The sequence below is a fragment of the Perognathus longimembris genome, chromosome 8, assembly GCF_023159225.1.
Source record: "Perognathus longimembris pacificus isolate PPM17 chromosome 8, ASM2315922v1, whole genome shotgun sequence".
NCBI lineage: Eukaryota > Metazoa > Chordata > Mammalia > Rodentia > Heteromyidae > Perognathus > Perognathus longimembris.
Window position 1 is genome coordinate 17914631 of NC_063168.1, and position 20387 is coordinate 17935017.

Here is a 20387-nt window from a genome sequence, read left to right on the forward strand (position 1 = left end):
TACTTTCACATTCAAACCAAACTGTACCAAGCCAGCAGTCAGTTGTTAGTAAACAACTACCTTTCAAACTGATACATGTATTTCTTTTCTTTTTTCCCTCCTTCCTTCCCTCCTTCCTTCCCTCTTTCCCTCCTTTCTTCCCTACTTCCTCCCTCCCTCTCTTCCTCCTTCCCTCTCTCCTCGAGTAGTTTATTTAGAGATGAGTCTCATAGACTTTACTGCCCTGATTGGCTTCGAACTGTGATCCTCAGATCTCAGTCTCTGGAGTAGCTAGGATTATAGGCATGAGCCACTGGCTACTGGCTCTGAGCTGCATGTGTTTCTTAATGTGGAATACCAGCCTTTTTAAATTAAATCTTCTTTTATGAACTTGGTTTTATTTTTTAATCTAATCAACCTACTCATCATGTCTAAACATACCATGTACAACTGCACAATACATTTTACTTGTCATTGCTCTCTACCTTGATAAATATTTTAATTATTTTTGATTGGCATATAAATATTTGTACATAGTAAAGAGATATAATGTGATGTTTTGACTTACCTATACAGTGTGTAAGGATAAACTCAAAGTAATTATCATATTAATTTCTTTAAATTTTCATGATTTTTCATGGTGAATATACTAAAGTCTTCAATTTTTATATATAACACATTACTGTTAATTATGTTCACTCTGTTATGTCTTAGGACACCAGAACTTTCTTCTATCTCAAGTTAATGTTGCACCGATTTACCATCTCCCCACATCTTCCCACAAAAATTAAAATATTCTTTATCTTATCAGTAAGGAGTGAGGCCTACAGTAGTTATTTTCTGCTGCTAAAAAGCCTATAGAAATTAAGCAATATTATCTTCAAGTTTATTATCATTTCTTTTTTTGTGTTAGAATAAACAATGATTTAACAAGCAAGTAAGTAAACATTAGCTCTGCTAAACTGAATTAGTATAATTCAATTTTTTATTACATAGGAAATAAAGACTTACAATTCATGAATAGCTTTCAGGGAAGAAAATCTTTCACAATAAAGAAAATAAAATGTTTTATAGAGATGTTTTAGAACATTACAAAATGTTTCTACTCCCATATATGCTTCTAATATTCTGAAATGCATGACAGTTTATAGAGAAAATCATGAAAATGCAGGCTAACAAGGTTTCTGGTGTCTATTTTACAATGAAAGTGCTCTTCTTGACCTAAAGTGTAGTAGGTAGACTCACCAGGGAAGGTTGAGGGAACCACAATGAATATAGATCTGAACAAGGGCTGCTGAGAAACTCTGAGTAGAGGCAGAAAGGTGGCCAGACCCATTCCTGCTTATTTGGGTAGATCTGCAATTAGGGAACAAAGAAGGAAATACTGACTGCATAGGTTTCCTCTGCCTCCATAATGGTATTGAGGAGAATAACACAGGTAAAAGGAAAAGGAACCTATGGTACCCATTTCCGAGTCTAATGGTGTTAAATCATGTTATTTCCTGATGCAGTCATGATCAAAGGTGAGTGCAGAATGGAGACTGGACTTTCCTTGGCATCCCAGGTTCTATCTTTTGTAGATGTCGGTCAGGACCTGGCAATATGTGATTTTTCACAATCTCATTATGGGGTTCGGGTACACAAATAAAAGTTTCTAGAGCAGTCAGGTACAACATTGCTTCTCTAGGAAACTGTGCTCTGGAATAAACACAAAAAAATTCTACATCAGATGCTCACAAGGTGTGAATTGGCAAAGTTGAAGCTCTGAGCTGTGCTTTATCTCTCCACTATGGCTAAACCAGCAGTCTGTGCAAAGTGCAATCAGCAACGAAGTGCTTTCATTTTAGCTCTGGCACCTATTGAGAGCAGAATGCTTACATGAATGTCAAAACATCTTTTTACAAATAAGAGAACTAGATATGTAAGAAGGGCTGGGTTTGATAGCAGTAAGGGTAGACAGTTGGAAGTTGTAAAAATAAAAATAAAAAAGTCTACCCTTCAGTTGATATCTACACAGAAGGAATGCTTGAGCAGACCTGTTTATTTATTTCCAAAATATTCAGAAAAAAATTATCCATGAAGTGCCACAGTTTCCTCTAAGATCTTTCATGCACAGGCTGAATAATACAAGACTCAAAAAAAAAAAAAAACTTCCCAAAAGATACTTCACCTGATGGTTTAATGCAATAGTTCTTATTCCCTCTCACAAAGGAAAATTATAAACCCACATTATACTAACTCTTGATTTGACCCACTTGTCTATTAAATCAAGGGTTATTTTAGTTGTCTGCTCATAAGAATATTCTGGAGTCCTTGCTAGAGTTAGAAATTAAAAGTTTCATTTGCAAAAGACTGTCATTCTATAGTCTAGGCTGAGACTTGAAGAACAGAGGGAGTAATTCTCAAATGTTGAATTGTATCCATAGTCTTCTCTTTAAAAACATACAGAAACTCCCTTAGGAGGAGATAAGCAATTTCCAAAGTTTCTGGTCTAATCTGTACAATGTTAGAGGAACAAAAATTAGTTCATCTCCTACCAGCCTCTCAGACACTTTCCTTGGGATATGCCCAAACAGGCCACCCTCTAGTCAAAGAAATAAGAAGGAACTGCTTGATGGACCACTTTGGACTAAAACAAAAATAGCAACCTTTGTGTCATCTTCATCACCATCTTCCTCCTCTTCCACCTCCTTTCTCCCTCCTCCCTCCTCCTTCCTCCCTCTTCCCTCCTCCCTCTTCCCTCCTCCCTCCTCCTCCTCCTCTTTATTAACCATTACCATCATCATTTCAGGACAATATACAAAGAATTACTGTGGGCTTCTACTTGGGACTTAAATACAGCTTTAATATAGAGAAAGTTATGGGCACTTCAGAGTGAACCATATGAAAGCCTAGCAGAGTTAATCTTAGCTAATTCACTTCCTGTTTATCAGTTAGACAAGCATGGAAAAGAGCTGTCATTTTCTCCCAAGGCATTGAACTTACACTCTAAGCTCATGGCTTGTAGTCTTTTTTATTGTTGTTGTAGTTGCTGTCTTTTCCTCTTCCTCCCCTTCTTCTCTTTTTCCCTCTCTCCCTCCCTCTCCCTCTCTTCCTCTCTCTCTCCTCTCTCTCTTTCTCTCTCTCTCACTCTCTTTCTCTTTTTGTTGTTGTTGTTATCTATGTGCCAGACTAGATACCCTAGATACTAGGGACTGTGGATAATAAAATATTCCTGCTCATTTATTAAACTTTAATAGAGGAAAAAATAGCAACCACTGAAAGAGATGATATAATTTTAGTGTGTGCCATGTACCTTTGCAGAATTAAATATACTTATTTATCAGGTGAACATATCTGAGCGAAAACCTGGACATGTCATGTATACAAACTTTGAGAAAAAACACTGAAATCAGTACCACAATGCCAACTCTCTGATGCAGCAGACTGTGGTATGCCTGAGTCACGGAGTGAAATGTTCTTTTTTCAGAGTGCAGCAATTTCCTAAGTAAATCCAGAGTAATGCTTCTCAGGATGAGTTCAAGGCCACATCAAGCCCAAACAGGAAACCCTTCGAAGTGTGCATACAGAAAAGCCCATTTACTTTGACAAGCTTGAAGGAAAGGCTTATAGATTCTTGTGGATTTGATGGAAGAGGGCAACATGCTGATCTCCTTGACAGCTTTGTGAGGTCTTACTTGAAGTACCAGAAAGGTTCTGTGAGAAGATCAATGGATGGATCGTGCTGCCCAAGCTGTCTTCAGTGGGGATGGCCAAATCAGATAACTTGGCAGCCATGGCTGTCAACAATCCCTGTCCACTGACTCAGTTAGTGACAGCTTCTTCCTATCCCAACATGTCAGATCCTGCCTCATCACACTGATTGACCTTCACTGCTTGTCTCAGAACCAACATTCAAAGACTTATTGAGGAGTTTATTTGATAAGGAAAGAGACTTAGTTTGAACTTTAAGTATAGATATTAATTTTACTATTGGTATAGATCATGAGCAAGATGCGTTTCTTCTAAGAGTAACTGTGAATAAGCTAAATGACATTCAAACATACGGTTGCTAAGAGGTGAGCAGGTCTAGAGTAATCACGGATGAGCACCATCTCTCCAAACAGTGAAGGCCATAGACTGTCAATTACCATCTTTCCTCCTCCCTCCTTTGTCCATGCATGTGACAGACAAAATTCTTCTGCTCCCCACTTCCATCAAGTAAGTCAACTTCCTTCCACCACAATTCCCAACCATGCACACCAAATTTGCCCAGTCAGTCTTCATATCACATTCCCATTGCTGTTTACAAGTTCTTTAAAATATATTATGTTTCTAAAAATTGCAAACCTATATCTCTATAGGTTTCAATTATCATTGGTTATTTTTGCAAGTTTTCATACATGATGGCTTCCTTGGTTTTGTTTTCAGTGACCCTGCAGTGTCAATTTCTGATAATAAGATAATATCCAGAAATAAAAGCACAGGAAAGAACAAGTGTCTCACTGGGATTTCTGACTGCAATCATCTTATATAGTCAATCAAATGCCAAATATAGGAGACAAAGTTCCCCTATTTACAGCTAAGAAATTGAGGCTGAAAACATTTTGGCTAAGGTCACATCATTTCCATTTATAAGCCTGGGTTTAGAAAAGGCTTCAAAGAATAGGGTCCCAGCTCTTGTAACTAGCCCTCTAGAGTAGGTAGGGTGTCACAGAAACAACAACACCACAAACAAGGTGCCAATTGCCAATGAAATAAAGTGTGAAACTGACATGATAAAACACAGGAAATAAATCTAGTAAGCTCTGTCTTTTCTGGGATCCGATGTCATCATTTGCATTTTATCAGCTAATAAGAATGAATAGCAAATGTGGACAGTCCACAATACTTTTTATAACGGCCTAAGTCCTCTACTTGGAAAACTGACCCAGGGAGATTTGCCACATTCTCACAGTTATGGACATCTTTGCTCCACAGAACACTGAATGACACATTCACATTACCTTAATGTCAAATGCCTGTCTGGCGTCCTTTTGAGACCTTTCAGAGCCAGTACAGTCTTGCTCTGGGGGACATCTGACCCTGACCTGATCTATCTTCTATTCCCACTTTTACTATTTGCCCCAGGAAATAGATCTTGTCAACATGGCAAAAGTTCTCAAATCACCTGTGTCTAGGTCACTGCTACCTATAGCCTTCTGAGACTCCATTACAGCAAACACAGTTGAATAGACCACTAGGAAAACAACAGGAAGAGAATTGTAAGAAAATATGTAAATGTTTATGTTTCTGTGTGCAACTGAGAGTTTTGCTGATAGCTACGGAGCAGCAGGGTTGGAAATTCCATCATTCAAGGATGGAAATGAAAAGCACTGCCAGGAAGACTTTTCTGTCAATCATATTCTTTTGGAAGATTGGATGAGACAATTTTATTCTTCAGAGAAAGGATTGATAAAAATAATTGCATTTTTACTTACGTGAAATAAATATGGCCATGAACTAGCAAGTAAAAATGAGTTAGAAAATCTCTCATCCTCATAAAGGCCAATCTTTCATTTGGGGGATGTACGTACATAGATGAATTGGGAATTAAAAAGTAATATGGACGAGGTTCCTAAACATACTTGAGATCGTACAATAGAAGGGTAGAGAAGAAAGTATATACATAAGAAAGTCAAGGAACTCTGATCACAGGCACCAAGTATGCAATAGTAACAATTTTACAGTGATTGAAGATAGTCACATTAAGATAACTTGTAATTTCCCTGTGGAACTTACCTTCCTGTTCTGGCAGGTCTGCACGTTCTCATAAGCACTGCATCCATTGTTTTCTATTTTTATTATGTGTGTGTGTTTAATTTTATTATCAAGATGATGTACAGAGGGGTTACAGTTACATACGTAAGGTAGTGAACACATTTCTTGTCAAATTTGTTACTCCCTCCCTCATTTTTCTCCTACCTTCCCTCTCCTTCTATCTCCCTCACCTCTGAGTTGTACAGTTCATTTCCCGCATATTGTCTTGTGAGTATCACTGTTGCCTTGCATATCAGACCCAGGACATTACATATGCCAGATAAGTTCTCTATTACTAAACTAAACCTCTAGCACAAATACCCCCACTATTTTGTTTTATGGAAACCTTTTGTGTGTGTGTGTGTGTGTGTATGTGTGTGTGTGTGTGTGTGTGTGTATGCCTTTACTGAGACTTGAACTTGAGCTCTAGACACTATCCTTTAACTTTATCTTTTAATGACTATTGTGTCTTTTTCCTGTATTTCTGAATGTATCAGGGAAATAATTCCAGGTCATCTTTATATTCTATTTTTATCCTTTCTTACAAGATGTAATTCAAATGTGTCACCATTTGCATTTCTTTCCTTTTATTTAAACCATTGAATAAAGGAGTTGCCATTTAACAAAGCAGTTCATGAATACAACATATATTGATCAGTGTCACCCCTTTCAATATTCTCAGCCTGCTTCCACTCACCACTTCCCTCACTTTTCTTAATTTTGTACTATATATCATGAACTATTGACTACATCCTTCTTTCAACTCTTCATTTGTCTACCCTTATCTTCTTGACTCCATACCTGCCTCCTGCTCACAAGTACCCAATTCTTATTTTGTGGGGCAGAATTATATTATTTGAGCGAGTGAGAGAGAGAGAGAGAGAGAGAGAGAGAGAGAGAGAGAGAGAGAGAGAGAGAGAGAGTACTGTACTTCAGTTACTACATTTGTAACCACCTGCATGCTACACAGTGTATTTACTTATAGGTTTATTCTCTGGAGTATCTGAGGTTCGAACTCTGGGTCTAGCACCAGCTAGGCAAGTGTTCTACCACATCTCTAGACTTTTTTGCTTTAGGTTATTTTTTAAATACAGACTTTCACTTTTTTATCCTCTTGGGCTGGTCTGATAAGCCTCTTGTAGCTCCTATGATAGGCATACACCTAAGTCTCCAAGGTTGTCTTCCTGCTAACATTCCATTCAGAAGCTTTCATACCTTCTCTGGAACCTGACATCAAATTTGATCATTCAACTTACTCACCAGTTCTGGACCCCATCAGCAGTAGTAGAAACACTTGACTCAGACAAATAAGCCAAATAACAATCAAATTTATGCAGAAAATTAATAAAATAGAGAAAAATATACTGAAGATTTGGGGCAAATTTCTGTCTCTGTGTGTATGTGCGTGTGCACACAGGTGTGCATGCACACGTGAGTGTATACACCAGTAGCAGAACTTGAACTCAGGGACTGAGCACTGTCCCTGAACTTATTCATTCAATGCTGGACCTCTCTGTCACTTGAGCAACTGCTCCACTTCTGGTTTTTGGTGGTTAATTAGATATGAGTATCACAAACTTTCCTGTCCAGGCTTTGAACATTCACCCTCATATCTCAGCCTCCTGAGTAGCTAGGATTACATGAAAAGCCACCTGAAAGTGGCTGGCTATGAGTTTTAATTTTTGACACAGGGTTTCCTTATGCTACACAAACTATCCTTGAACTCACAATACTGCGTTAGCTTTCTGGGTTATCAAGATTACAGGTCTGAATCACTGTACTCAGTTTCACCCATAAGATGATAGTTTTACCTAAAATCCCATAGACATTTAGGTTTTCTTACATACAAAAGTTTTTGTTTTTGTTTTCAGGTAAAACTTTTCAGGGATCCTTAGTCACACAAATTGGGAGGTTGTGTGCTCAGTTCTTTCCTGTTTTGTTCTTTTGTCATGTTTCAGTTTGAAATATGGACTCTTTACAGCCAGTACACAATTTATTTTTTCAATACTCTATCTAAAATTACACTAGAAATGAATCAGTTCTAAATCCATCATTACATTCTCAAACAATAAAATTCTATGCAGCCAGTGAACATGATGTTAGAGAAGGTTTATTGATATGGTGATATAGCTACAGTACATTCAGTAAAGAAAATGGATTACAAAACATAATTTATAAGGAAAGTCCATTTTTAAAGTCAAGGCATAACTTGTGAGTATGTATGTTAAATAAACCTCACCCATAAGCTCAGAAACATTGGAAGGGCACACACCAAAAATTAGCCATGTTTATGCATAGGAGATAAATGATGTTTATTTTAATTTTTTTCTTAATTTCATTACTAATAATGAACATATACTTCTTTCCCAACATGTACTATAGAATAACAATATAAAGGCCACACTTGTCTTAGGTCTTGCAGTATCAGATATTACCTTACTTAAGAACTTGACATTAAGGAGTACTATATTTTAGCATTGGTCTTCTTTGGGTCCTCATTCCATTCTCAAGCCTTCCCAGGTAAACTCCATGAGAAACATTCCCTTTCATTCAGCACCAGTGCAGATCAAAGTCTAACAGGATCTTGCCTCAGATACACATAATTCAAATACATGTTTTACGTGTGTGTGTGTGTGTGTGTGTGTGTGTGTGTGTGTGTGTTTTAAACATCTGCTTTATGGTAGTAGTTTCCTTAGTAAAAGAGATGCATGTAAAAAGTACAAGAAGTTTGGAAAGAGTTAGCTCCAATGTTGCTGTTTCTTTGTTTGCTTTATGAATATATACATGTATAATATTAAGCTAATTTAGTGGTACATTCTTGTAACCCCAGCACTTGGAAGGCTGAAGTGGGAGGATTTAAAGTTTGAGACCAATATGAACAACATGGGAAGATCAAGTCTTAAAAAAATCTACATATATCCTGGATCTGGCTGTTCAGAATAGATGCCTAGGGACGGTATGGCTGGGTCATAGGGTATGTCTGCTGTTTTCTGAGGAACCTCCAGACTGCTTTCCAGAGTGGTTGTACTAATTTACATTCCCACCAACAGTGCAGTAGGGTTCTTTTTTCTCCACATCCCCTCCAGCATTTGTTGTTGCCTGAGTTCAGAGTACTGGCCATTCTGACTGGGGTAAGGTGGTATCTCAGGGTTGTTTTTATTTACATTTCCTTTTACTGCCAGGGATGTTGAACATTTCCTCATATGTTTCTTTGCCATTGTTATTTCTTCTTCTGTGAAGTCTCTCTTTAGCTCCCTTTCCCATTTAATGATTGGTTTACTAGGTTTGGAAGGGGTTAATTTCCTGAATTTGCTGTAGATAATGGATATTAGGCCTTTGTCTGTTGATTTGCTGGTAAAGATCTTTTCCCAAATGGCTGGCTGTCTTCCCAGGTTAGTGGCTATGTCTTTAGCTGTGCAGAAAGTTTTTATTTTGATGTAGTCCCATTTGTCAAGTCCATCTCCAGTCTGTTGTGCCCCCTGGGACTCTATTCAGGAAGTTCTTACCTATGCCTATAAGTTCTCCATGTTTATTACTGCACAATTCACAATAGCCAAGGTATGGAAACAACCCAGATATCCCACTACAGATAAATTGATCCAAAAAATGTGGTACCTGTACACAACAGAATTCTACACAGCAATTAGAAATGATAAAACAACGGCATTCTCAGGGAAATGGACAGGCCTTGAACAAATAATGTTGAGCAAAACAAGCCTAGAACATGGAGAACAACAGGGCATGGTCTCCCTGATATGTGAATGTTAGAAATAAATAACAAAGAGACACAACAAAGAAGGTAGGACCCAAGGTGCCATTTCATAGGGAGATTTAAAAAAAAGCGGGGGGGGGGATCAGCCTTGAGGGAAAGGCACTCAAAAAGTGAAACACTAATTTACAGATACATAAAATCATATGTACATAATTTAATATCCAGGCTGTAAAGAACACCAAAGATAAGGAAGTAAAAGACTTCTTCGTAATCAATCTTAGAGAAACTAAAGGACCCTATGCCCTTTACCTCACACAAGATGTACACAGGTGCAAGTGCACATCTGAAAGAAGCTGGGAGTCAGGCTCAGAATGAATGGAAAATGGTGGGGGGGGGGGGTGGATACAGTAGAAAGGGCCAAACAGCTGCAATGGGCACTGATGAGAACTAAGCAACTCAAGGGCAGCAGGGAGGGGGGAAAATTAGAGAAAAAGAAGGAGCAGATTACACTACGCAAAAGAAAAGATATATAGATATATATCACCGGATCTGGAAGGAATTGTTTTACAATTAATAACTATAGATGATAGAAGCATTGTAGACTAGAGGGACAATGTAGATTAAAGATAAGAATTCTTTGTTTGACTTTGAAAAATAATGAAGAAAGCAAGGAGGTGGGGTGCGGGACAGGTGGGAGGGAAGGAGGGAGAAAAATGAGAAAGGGGATAACAGGTATGCCAAATGTATGTGTATTCACTAGCTTAAGCATGTCACTGTAACCCCTATGTGCATCATCTTGATAATAAAAAGCTGCATATATATGATTTTGTGTTCATATATATGTTCTTATATGCAATTTTAAGTTAAATGAATTAAATATAGGTTAGATTTTACATGAAAAATACAATTATAAAGCAGTATACTACATTTTAATCAGGCAGAGATCATAACTGATACCTACAGGATCTCTGGCACTACTGTAAAAAGTTTTTCTCTACTTAATTTTTTTAAAGTACATCTTCACTAGTGTTTTCTTTTTTAGAAAAAAATTGAGCTATGTAGAGAGTCCCTGCATACAAACATCAACCAAGATGGACAGCACAACAAAACAGTCTGCACACATCTCCTTACGGCATAATCTCGTAAGGCCTAACAGTGAATTGTGCATAAAGAAAAAACAACTTATGAGTCCTTACTATCTGGTATGTATAGTTTCAGTACTCAGAATAAGTATTGCATTTTCTCCTTGTCATTCTTCATTATAATTTTGTACTTGGATTATATTTTCTTATCTTTTAAAGAATATGAACCATACTGACACTTTGTTTTGACAACTTTTTCTACTTAACTACCTATTAAAATACAATCTATCTAGTATGGTATCCAGGCACTGCTAAATTAATAAATGCAAATAAATCAAAATTTTCTGTGCACCAAAAAACAAATGAAGATATCATATCAGTTCCAGCTGACCCGGCTGTATCTATGCCAGTGTTCTGTGTTAGTAAAACAGGCACATTCTTCTTACTGGTTACTTTATAAGAAACTTGTTATTAATGATAGAGTCAGAATTTGGGTACGTGACTTGTTATCACCTAACCCAGGATGTCAACATTTGTGAATTCTTCCAAGACCTGCCATTCTTCAGAACTCTTGTAGTTCTCCATCCTTTTTTCTGCATTTGACTCCTGACACTTTCTGTCTAACCTCCCCGCTTCAACCATCTCTCATTCCATTATCATGAAAGGCAAATCTTAAGTAATTGCAGACAAGGTCCTGCTCCTTGATTTGGCAAGCTCCATCTCCTGCGCTTCCTTACTCTCTCACAAGTCACTCTGCCTCACCACGATGCCCAGACTCACTGGGCACCCGCTCAGGACTAGACTTGTACTGCTCCTTTCAAGTATTCACTGCTTCCTACCTCCAAAGAGTCCTTTGTCTTCTTTTACACAACACAGACCATCTGTGAAAATGTTCCCATGATCCCTGTCTTCCAGTTGTCTATTTTATCACTGCATTTTAGCAACATCTGAAATAACTCTTGCTCAAACCACATATGTATGTAGTATTTGTCTCCTCCTTTTGGAGTATAACTCCTGTGAGAACATAGAACTTGGTTTTCCTCGTTTCTGTATACCCAGAGCCTAGAATACATTAAAAAATGTGGATGAGTACCAGGCTGACAATTTAGAATGCAATTTAGAATGTGCATTCTAATTTCCAATGTATCACAAAATCCCTATGATGAGGTCTCGTTTAGGAGTTTTCTCCAGGAAAAAAAATGAGTTTATTATCCAGAAAATATACTATTTATAATTGTATATTGTATAGGACTTTTTATGTGTTCATTATAATTTGGGTCAATTTAATAGTTCAACAACCTCACTGATGGTGCTAATCCAAATTTATAACTATAAGTCACATGTCTATTTGACAAAGAGCATATACCTGTGTGTTTCTACCAATAGGCAATAACTATGTTCTGTTTAGAATGGGAATATTAGAAAGAACATTTTCACTTCAAGTTATATCCAAAACTTTATCTAACAACTTACAGCAGGACTTCTTAATGCTTTTGTTACATTTTCTCTAGCATTGATATGCACAGTGACTGAACCTTCTGTTCACATCTGCCTGTTCACACAGACCTCTTCTTTATACTACACTTTCCTTTAAGTGCAGAATTTTGGTCTCATTTTCAAATCATACAGGCACATATTCATTTAATTAAATAAACGTGTGGAAGTATCTAACAGAAAAATGTCATCCAATTGAACTCAGTGTGACCCAACTGGCCAAATCATAGCCCAGAATTCAGGATGACATCTGCCCTCTGGTGGTCAAGTAGGGAACAGCATCTTCCTGCCCATCCACACTTCTTGGCAAGTGCAGGGTTTTCAGAGAGCACTGGCTGCACATCAGGAGAATATTCTAAATGTCTGTCAGGGTCTTATCAGTAGATGTGGGGAATCTAGAAAATGTCAGTTGTACAAATCTTTAAATCCCTTCTGTTTAATGACTTTTTGATCCTAATGATATCGACTCACATTAAGGTAAAAATCTGTAAGGTAATAATTTGATAATATCTTTAGTCCTAAAGCTTAGAAAGTTTAAAAAGAAATATAACAAACTAGGAATATTGAATAACTTACTGTAGGCTCTTAACTACACAACTGATTTTCCTGTCAAAGGATAGATGGCTATATGGTTCTTTAAATTAATAATAGGATATGAATAAAAGAGGGAGACTGTCTTCAGGGAGAATTAGCAGGTGGAAGAGGGGGAAAGGGAGTGGTTAAAAATAGACAGCGAATGAGATTAAAGTATATTTCATATACATGTATAGTATTCACATATACAATATGTGTTATATACATATCATATATTTGAAACACTGCTTGTAAAATTTCAGGAGTAATTGAATGAATATAACATAGGGATGAACTTGCTCAACATAAACTGTACACATCTGAGGAATTATCACACTGAACCCTTCTTATACTATCAATGTATGCCTACAAAAATAAATACATATATGCTTTATAAAATAAATTGATATGTAGTAGTAATAACAAGTACACCTTGTATGGGTCATGGAGGAAATACTGCTATACCCATATCTACTTTGAAATTTACTGAAAAAGTCTAAAGACCAACGCAATTTTAAAATTGCTTCTATAAAGGGAAAATAGGAAATGTTTTGTTTCAGGCGTCAGTCCTGGTGCACAACATGCACAGAAGCTGTATACTTGGAAATTTAAACACCACTCCATTTCATGTATGCTCTGTAACCATGTCAAAACAGCAAGCAAAATTACAATAAAAATTCAAAGTATTCCTTCGTCACAAAATTTTGAACTAAAGAACAGAAGTGTAGCATCAATAAAACACAAAAATCCACGAGTTTGCATTAATTGGGGGGAAAGAAACATCTACTTTGACAGCATTCTCCACATCAAACTTAAAATTACATACCACATCTAGATCAACTCTTCTTTAATCATATTCAGAGATTTCTATTCATCAGAACATAATTTCCTGATTTATATATTTTGACATCTTAACCATCACCATATTGGTAATTTCTGTTTCTTTCTTCAGCAGTAATTATTCATTGACAGAAATGCCAGCATGCCTCAATATAAAACTGAATTCTACAGACAAGCCATTAGAGCCTTGCTATTCTATTACAAACAACAACAAACAGGACCCTGACTTTCACAAACATCTCTCTTCATAAGTGTGCTATGTGAAATACTTTCTCTGGGTAGGAGGCACGAGTGATCACCATTCCTATCTTGACCCTGCATAACCCCATAGATCAAAATCGTAACATGTGCTAGCTCTGTAGGTCCTGCACAGAGCTCTTTAGAAGCAGCTGGGTAACAGGGTGTATCCACACTTTATTTTCTCTGTGCTCAAAATGTGTGGGTCTTCCAATCAAATAATCTGGAGGCTCATGGGAAGCAAACATATTTTGTATTTCAGTTTCTAGAGTTTCCTCCTGAAGCATTCTGTTGGTTTCTGAGTAAAGTACCCTGGAATCTGGCAGGAAGAGCACAGTCATTGTCAGTGGGGGTTCCTTGCTGAATCTCCAGGCTGTATGACTGCTTCTTGAATATATTTTTCTCCTGGTGGGGCTGGTAAAGTGCTGCCTGCCCATTTCGACTCTGCATCACCTTGGGTATGATTGCATGCCCATATGCACCGCAGAAGCTTAAGCAGGTGTTCAGGGACACTGTGAACTTCCCTGACTTCAACATAGAGCATTCTGTCAATATATAATATCAAGACCTGACTTCATCTATGTTTTCTTTTTGTTTTCCTCCGATTTGTATTGCATTCTCTCAAACCCTGAAGTCTGATACTGGGGGAGCTCTGGGAATCACCTCAATTGCATGAATGTAGCAAATCAATACAATTGTAGTTTAGTGCCTTTCAAAGCTAAGCATACATGAATTCTCACATTCTATAACTCAAGAGAGGATAGCGACAGCTTGTAGCACAGGATAGCCAGGATACACTCACACTGATATGAACACCTAGAGACTCACTCTTACTACTACTCACTACTTAGCAAAGTCATAAAACTCTCCCAAATTTTAATACACTTGGAATTTCTCCACCTTAATCAACTCATACAGACTATTTAAAACCCGTTATGTTTATAACATAAAAACATGCTTATAACATAATTTAGCCACGAAGATTAGCATCTATAGCTATTCTCAGCACCTCCCCTATGGTGTGCACCAATCATCCGACCTTTACCAGTTGAAATGTTTCCAACACCAAACTATAGCCAACCAACTACAATGTCCAAGAGGAAAGCATTTCGTAGAAAGTGAAAGTTTCCCTAAGATTTCACTTCTCATCAATCTCTGCCCTACTAAACGTGCATTCTGAAACAAAATCAGGACACAGACCGTCCCAAAGCAATTCTCTGGTTTCACCCGACACACTTCGGGGAACACCTGTCCTCTCTTATCATGCTATGCTAGCGTTCTTAACAGCCACAAGATCGCAGGACGGAATCCACAGAGCCAGGAAGGCTGAGACAGGAGACTTACATTATTCATGTATTCGCTGAGCAGATCTTGGAGCGCCTGTCGCACTGCGTTGCACTCGGCCACGATGCGTTCCCGCCGGTCATCTCTGGTGCACGACGAGTCTGCCATGAGTGCAGCCCCGCTGATAATGCTCTCCAGCCTCTCCTCCAGGGACGGCCGGAACCTGGCTTCGCTGAAAGTCATGGGGTCCAGGATGATCTTATTCTAAACGAATTATGGAAGAAAACAACAACAACAAACAAATCAGCAGGGAAGAGGTATCTGTGTTTGAACTCAGCTTGCTAAACTAGAAAACACCACTCCTCTCCCAAGGAAGGGAAACTAGTTACTGAGGCAAACTCTAACGTGTCCTTGACAAAGTAATAGCTTCTGGGAGATTTTTTTCTTTTTTGCCTTAAATGTAATTTTGAGGTTGAAAACAGCAAATCTTGTTGGAAGACTATGTTCTTGGCAAAGGCTATCTTGGCTGAGGCATTTTCCAAGGAGACTGTGAAACTGGCTTCCCATTCTTGATATTTTTTTTAAACATATGTAGCTTTCCAGGAAAGCACATTCCAGTGTAGAACTCTGGAGGAGTAGAGGAAGATTAAAGAACTAGATTTTATGTAAAATTCAAGGTCAAGAACTATGTGAAACTAGAATTTGCATAAATTAAAATCTATTTTTCTTATTGTTATTTGTGCAAGTTTTGGGGCCTGAACTCAGGGCCTGAGCTTTTTGTTCAAAGCTAGCATCCTACCCCTTAAGCCACAGCTTTTGGGTAGTTAATTGGAGATGTTTTTCTGCCCAGACTGGATTTGAACTTCAATCTTAAACCTCAGCCTCCTGAGTAGCTAGGCAAGCATGAACCACTGCACTGGTGCGGGAGAATATCTAGTGTTCACAAAAAAAGATTCGTAATGGATATGTGTGTATATGAGCGTGAGATTTCTCATAATTAACTGATAGCACCTTAGTAGAGGTATGGCCATATCCCAAAGATCTTGGAAGAGATGTTTCCTAAAAGCAAGACATCACTTAGTGTTGTGCCTAAGTAGGAGGAGCCTGGAGTCTTCCTGGTGGAAGTGTCCATAGACGGATGGAAACACATGTCCAGCTACCCAGGATGTATAGGTAGGAAAACCATAGTCTGAGGCTGGCCTCAAGCAAATATTCTAGATACTATCTGAAAATAGTTTTGAGTAACTTGGTAGATAGGCATACAGACCAACAGACACATAGATAGGCTGGGGGCATAGCTCAAGTAATACAGTGCCTAGTTAGCAGGCACCAGGCTCTGAGTTCAAATCACAGTACTGCAAAAAAGTAGGCAGACAGACACAGATAGACAGATAAGAAGCAATGGAATCAATGAAATACTAAGTCAAAATACACTTATAATCAAGATAATAGTAGACTATCTTTCTCATAAATATTACTGACTTATGTTCAAAGGCCTCTTTCATAGAGAGTTATATTAACAGAAAGCACAGTGAACATTTGTTCTGCTTTAAATTTTCTGAAGACACTTCTATAACAGCTATAGCCCTAGGAAAGATCTTGCATTAAGTGCCAATTGGATGGAAACGTACAAAGGCAGATTTATACTTTTTCAATAAGGAATTTGTAAAAGCAGCTTTAAGGCAGGACATAGGAAAATGTGCTACTTGTCATTAAAGCAATATCTCCTAAGTTGTTTCCTATAGTGCATGGAGCTTAGAGATTTAATAATATTATGAAAAAAAACAGGTTGCATGGACAAATATGTTTTGGAAGTACTGTATGACCCAGAGGAAATTATCATATGAAATGATTTGAGGGGCTTTGAATGACAGGAGCTAGCTCAGAGTATATTTCCCAAGTCCATGGATGCATGGAGAGAAACATGCTCAAAATGCGTGCATTGTCTGTGAGAACTCAAGGAACACCATTTGGGAAATGTGGCCAGGGAGATTTTGTGACATCAGCTGACAGTGGCAACAGTGGAACTCCCTGCCTGCCATGGCTGGGGGCTGTCATAGACGGAAATATATGAAGTATTGGGCCTGATAAACTCTGCAGAAAAGTTCCACTATCCATCACATTTCTAATGGAAGTATTCATTATTTATAGATCACAAGGGAAAAGCTTTTTAAAAAAAATCTCCCAGGGAAAGAAACAATAAATTCATAGCATTCTCATCTGTATCTGTGATGCAGGTGTGAAGTGTGAAATATATCAATGATGGATGTGAAAGGCTAGTAAGAAGTCACTCAGAGGAGAAGAAGGTAGAAACATAAAGCACAGTGCATGCTGCCATTGGGGGGGGGGTTGTGGGTGTGTAGGCATGGGACCTGTGTCTGTGTTTTTCTGCCTGGATATGTATTGGTTGTATGCATGCACACTCATGCATTTGAAATGAAGTATGGTATGTTTGTGTGTGTGTACACATGCACACAGGCACAGATGGTTTGGGGTTGAATGTATTTGTGGAGGAAGTTGTGTATGTGTGCGTGTGCGTGTGTGCATGGGATATCAAAAAAGTTACTTGTTTGTCTCTCTGTGTGTGTACATTGGAGATTATGTCAGGTTGTATACACAGGTGGGGAAAAAGAGAAGTAGGGAAAGAGGGAGGGAGAGAGAGAAAGATGGAAGGGGAAGACAGAGAGACAGAAACAAAACAAAGAGAGAGTCATGTTTTCAGGGAACTGGTAATCTCACAGAGGATTTAAAATGAGAAAAGGATAAGAAGAAAAGAAGAACTAAAGGAAGCTATGGGCTAAGGAGCTAGGAGAAATGAATCTACCTATAGTTCCTAAAAATAGAGAAAAAGGAACCCCTGGAGCTGATTCCTGATCAAGAAGTACACAGAGAATGAAAGTCAACATGGAGTCAGAGAAGAGTAGGCACATCTGCATTATTTAAGAGTGATGGAAATGGAAGGAGAAAGTAAAGAGAAGAAAGAAATGGAGAAATGGAAACCATGTAGACCAGTTCTTGCCTAATTTCACTGTCCCTTCTACTCAGTCAACAGAGTGCATTCACATTCTCATCCTACAATCTGCTTAGCAGTGTTGCATTTCGGTATGGCTGCCCTCTACCGGCAGGAATCGGGATTTCCTTCTTTCTCTTTCCTGGTTCTACAGAGAATATATATATTTTTAAGCTATTTTATTTAGGAAAAGCTCACAATATGAGAAATGTAATGATAAACTCACCTATAAACACACAGGAAAAAAACTGAAAGGACATAACAAAGTATCAACAGTTTTAAATAATGGGGGAAATTGTTCACCGTTTTCAACAGTTACCAAATGTTTAATAATGAATCAGAATTATTTTCACTAGGCCTGAATGCCAGCAAGAGAGTGCAAGGGCAAGTCCAAGGCTTACATCTCTCCCTAAGGCCAAGGTATGTTCCAGGAAGAGAATTTTCTGGTGTTCTTAAATGTATTGAATTTAGTCCACTCAGAATTTACTTTTAAAGCGTCAGTATTCTTTGCATTCTTAAAGCTCATTACATCATTTTATCCTTTTGATCTTTTAGTTCTACCCAACATTATCATTTCAGTTCATTTTAAAGCCATGGTCCTGCATTTCTAAAAAATGCTTTAAAATTTTAAAACTGAGTTTAATTTCTTCATGTCCTCTCTAATTTCATTCTGCTTATTTGACTTGTATAATATTTTCTGTCTTTTGATTGTTTTACCTATTTTTGACTAATATTCTTAATTTAAAAATTGTAGCTTATGGACCAATAAAATTGAATCCATAAAGACACCAGCACCACATTGGTTCTGCAGTCAACCCTGCATCCCTACAAAAATGATCCCTTTCTAAGGGTTGAACTCTGTCAATTTTTACCCTCAAATAATCCCTGAGTGGATCTGTAGCTCAGTTGATTAAATCACCTGTCTCATAAAATAAATCTAGTCCTTGTAGTTCACAAGTGATTTCCAGAATAATATGTTTACTCATCTTTATCACCAATACAGTTGTTAGGAGAAAACAACTTTCAAATTGTTCCTCTCATTCAGTCTATAGTAGGTGTTATATAAAATTTTTGTACAAACACAGGACCATGAAGTAGCTTGAAGCAGGCTCCATACAAGAGGAAAAAGTAGAGAGAACTTGGACAAAGCAAAAAGTTGAGTGTATCAACCACAAGTAGTGCGATATGCACAGTTCTATGTCTATGGTATGGCCCACTCTTATTGACTAGGAAAATGAAGCCAGAGGTATGCTGTCCTGGTCATTTAGCCAATAAATAAAAATATAGGAATTGAACATGTCTTTAGACTTAAAGCTCAGAACGCCTTCCACAGTGGTGAAATAATAAAACATAATTATAAAAAGATATTTCTTACATTAAAAATGGAACAATTATCCTAAACCAAACATAATGGTATAATTATCATCTATCATACTCCTGTGTTTTATATCACTCAACTGACCTCATCCTTCAATGGATTATTAAGAGTTAATTTGTTCAGTTAAGAAGTGGGTGTCCCAGCACAACAATGTTCATTGCAGCACAATTTGTCATAACGAGAATCTGGAACCAACCCAGATGCCCCTCCGTAGACAAATGGATCAGGAAAATGTGGTACATATACACAATGGAATTTTATGCCTCTATCAGAAAGAATGACATTGCCCCATTTGTAAGGAAATGGAAGGACTTGGAAAAAATTATACTAAGTGAAGTGAGCCAGACCCAAAGAAACATGGACTCTATGGTCTCCCTTATTGGGAATAATTAGCACAGGTTTAGGTAAGTCACAGCAGAGGATCACAAGAGCCCAATAGCTATACCCTTATGATGACATAAGATGATGCTAAGTGAAATGAACTCCATGTTATGGAAATGATTGTTATATCACAGTTGTAACTACTTTCAACATCCCATGTGTATCTGTAGCTTGTACTATTGATGATGTTCTTGTATCACCTTCCTGTGATTGTATCTACACTATCTCTGTAATCTTATCTGAGTATATTGGAAACCGTGTATACTGGTATTAGAACTAGGAAATTGAAAGGGAATACCAAAATTGAGAACACAGGGTAAAAAAAGAGAAACAACTACAAAAGCAATACTTGCAAAACTGTTTGGTATAAGTGAACTGAACACCTCAGGGGGGGAAAGGGTAAGGGGGAGGGGGGAGGGGGGTATGAGGGACAAGGTAACAAACAGTACAAGAAATGTATCCAATGCCTAACGTATGAAACTGTAACCACTCTGTACATCAGTTTTATAATAAAAACAAAAAAAAGAAGTGGGTGTCCATTACATTAGATTCTAAGGACAAATCCTCAGTCCTCCCTTCTTTCCAGTAACCATAACTTGGAAAATGTACTGATGATATAACAAAATGATGGAGAGATGC

The 20387-nt window shown here is 37.8% G+C and overlaps 1 protein-coding gene across 1 annotated transcript in view; it reads right to left on the reverse strand.

The window, feature by feature from the left end:
• Ctnna2 (catenin alpha 2) overlaps nt 1-20387 on the reverse strand; it is a 1054352-nt gene that overhangs the window by 682763 nt on the left and 351202 nt on the right. The window contains exon 7 of the mRNA XM_048352594.1: nt 15040-15243. Within this exon, the coding sequence (XP_048208551.1) occupies nt 15040-15243 (204 nt within the window). The remainder of the gene's footprint in view (nt 1-15039; nt 15244-20387) is intronic.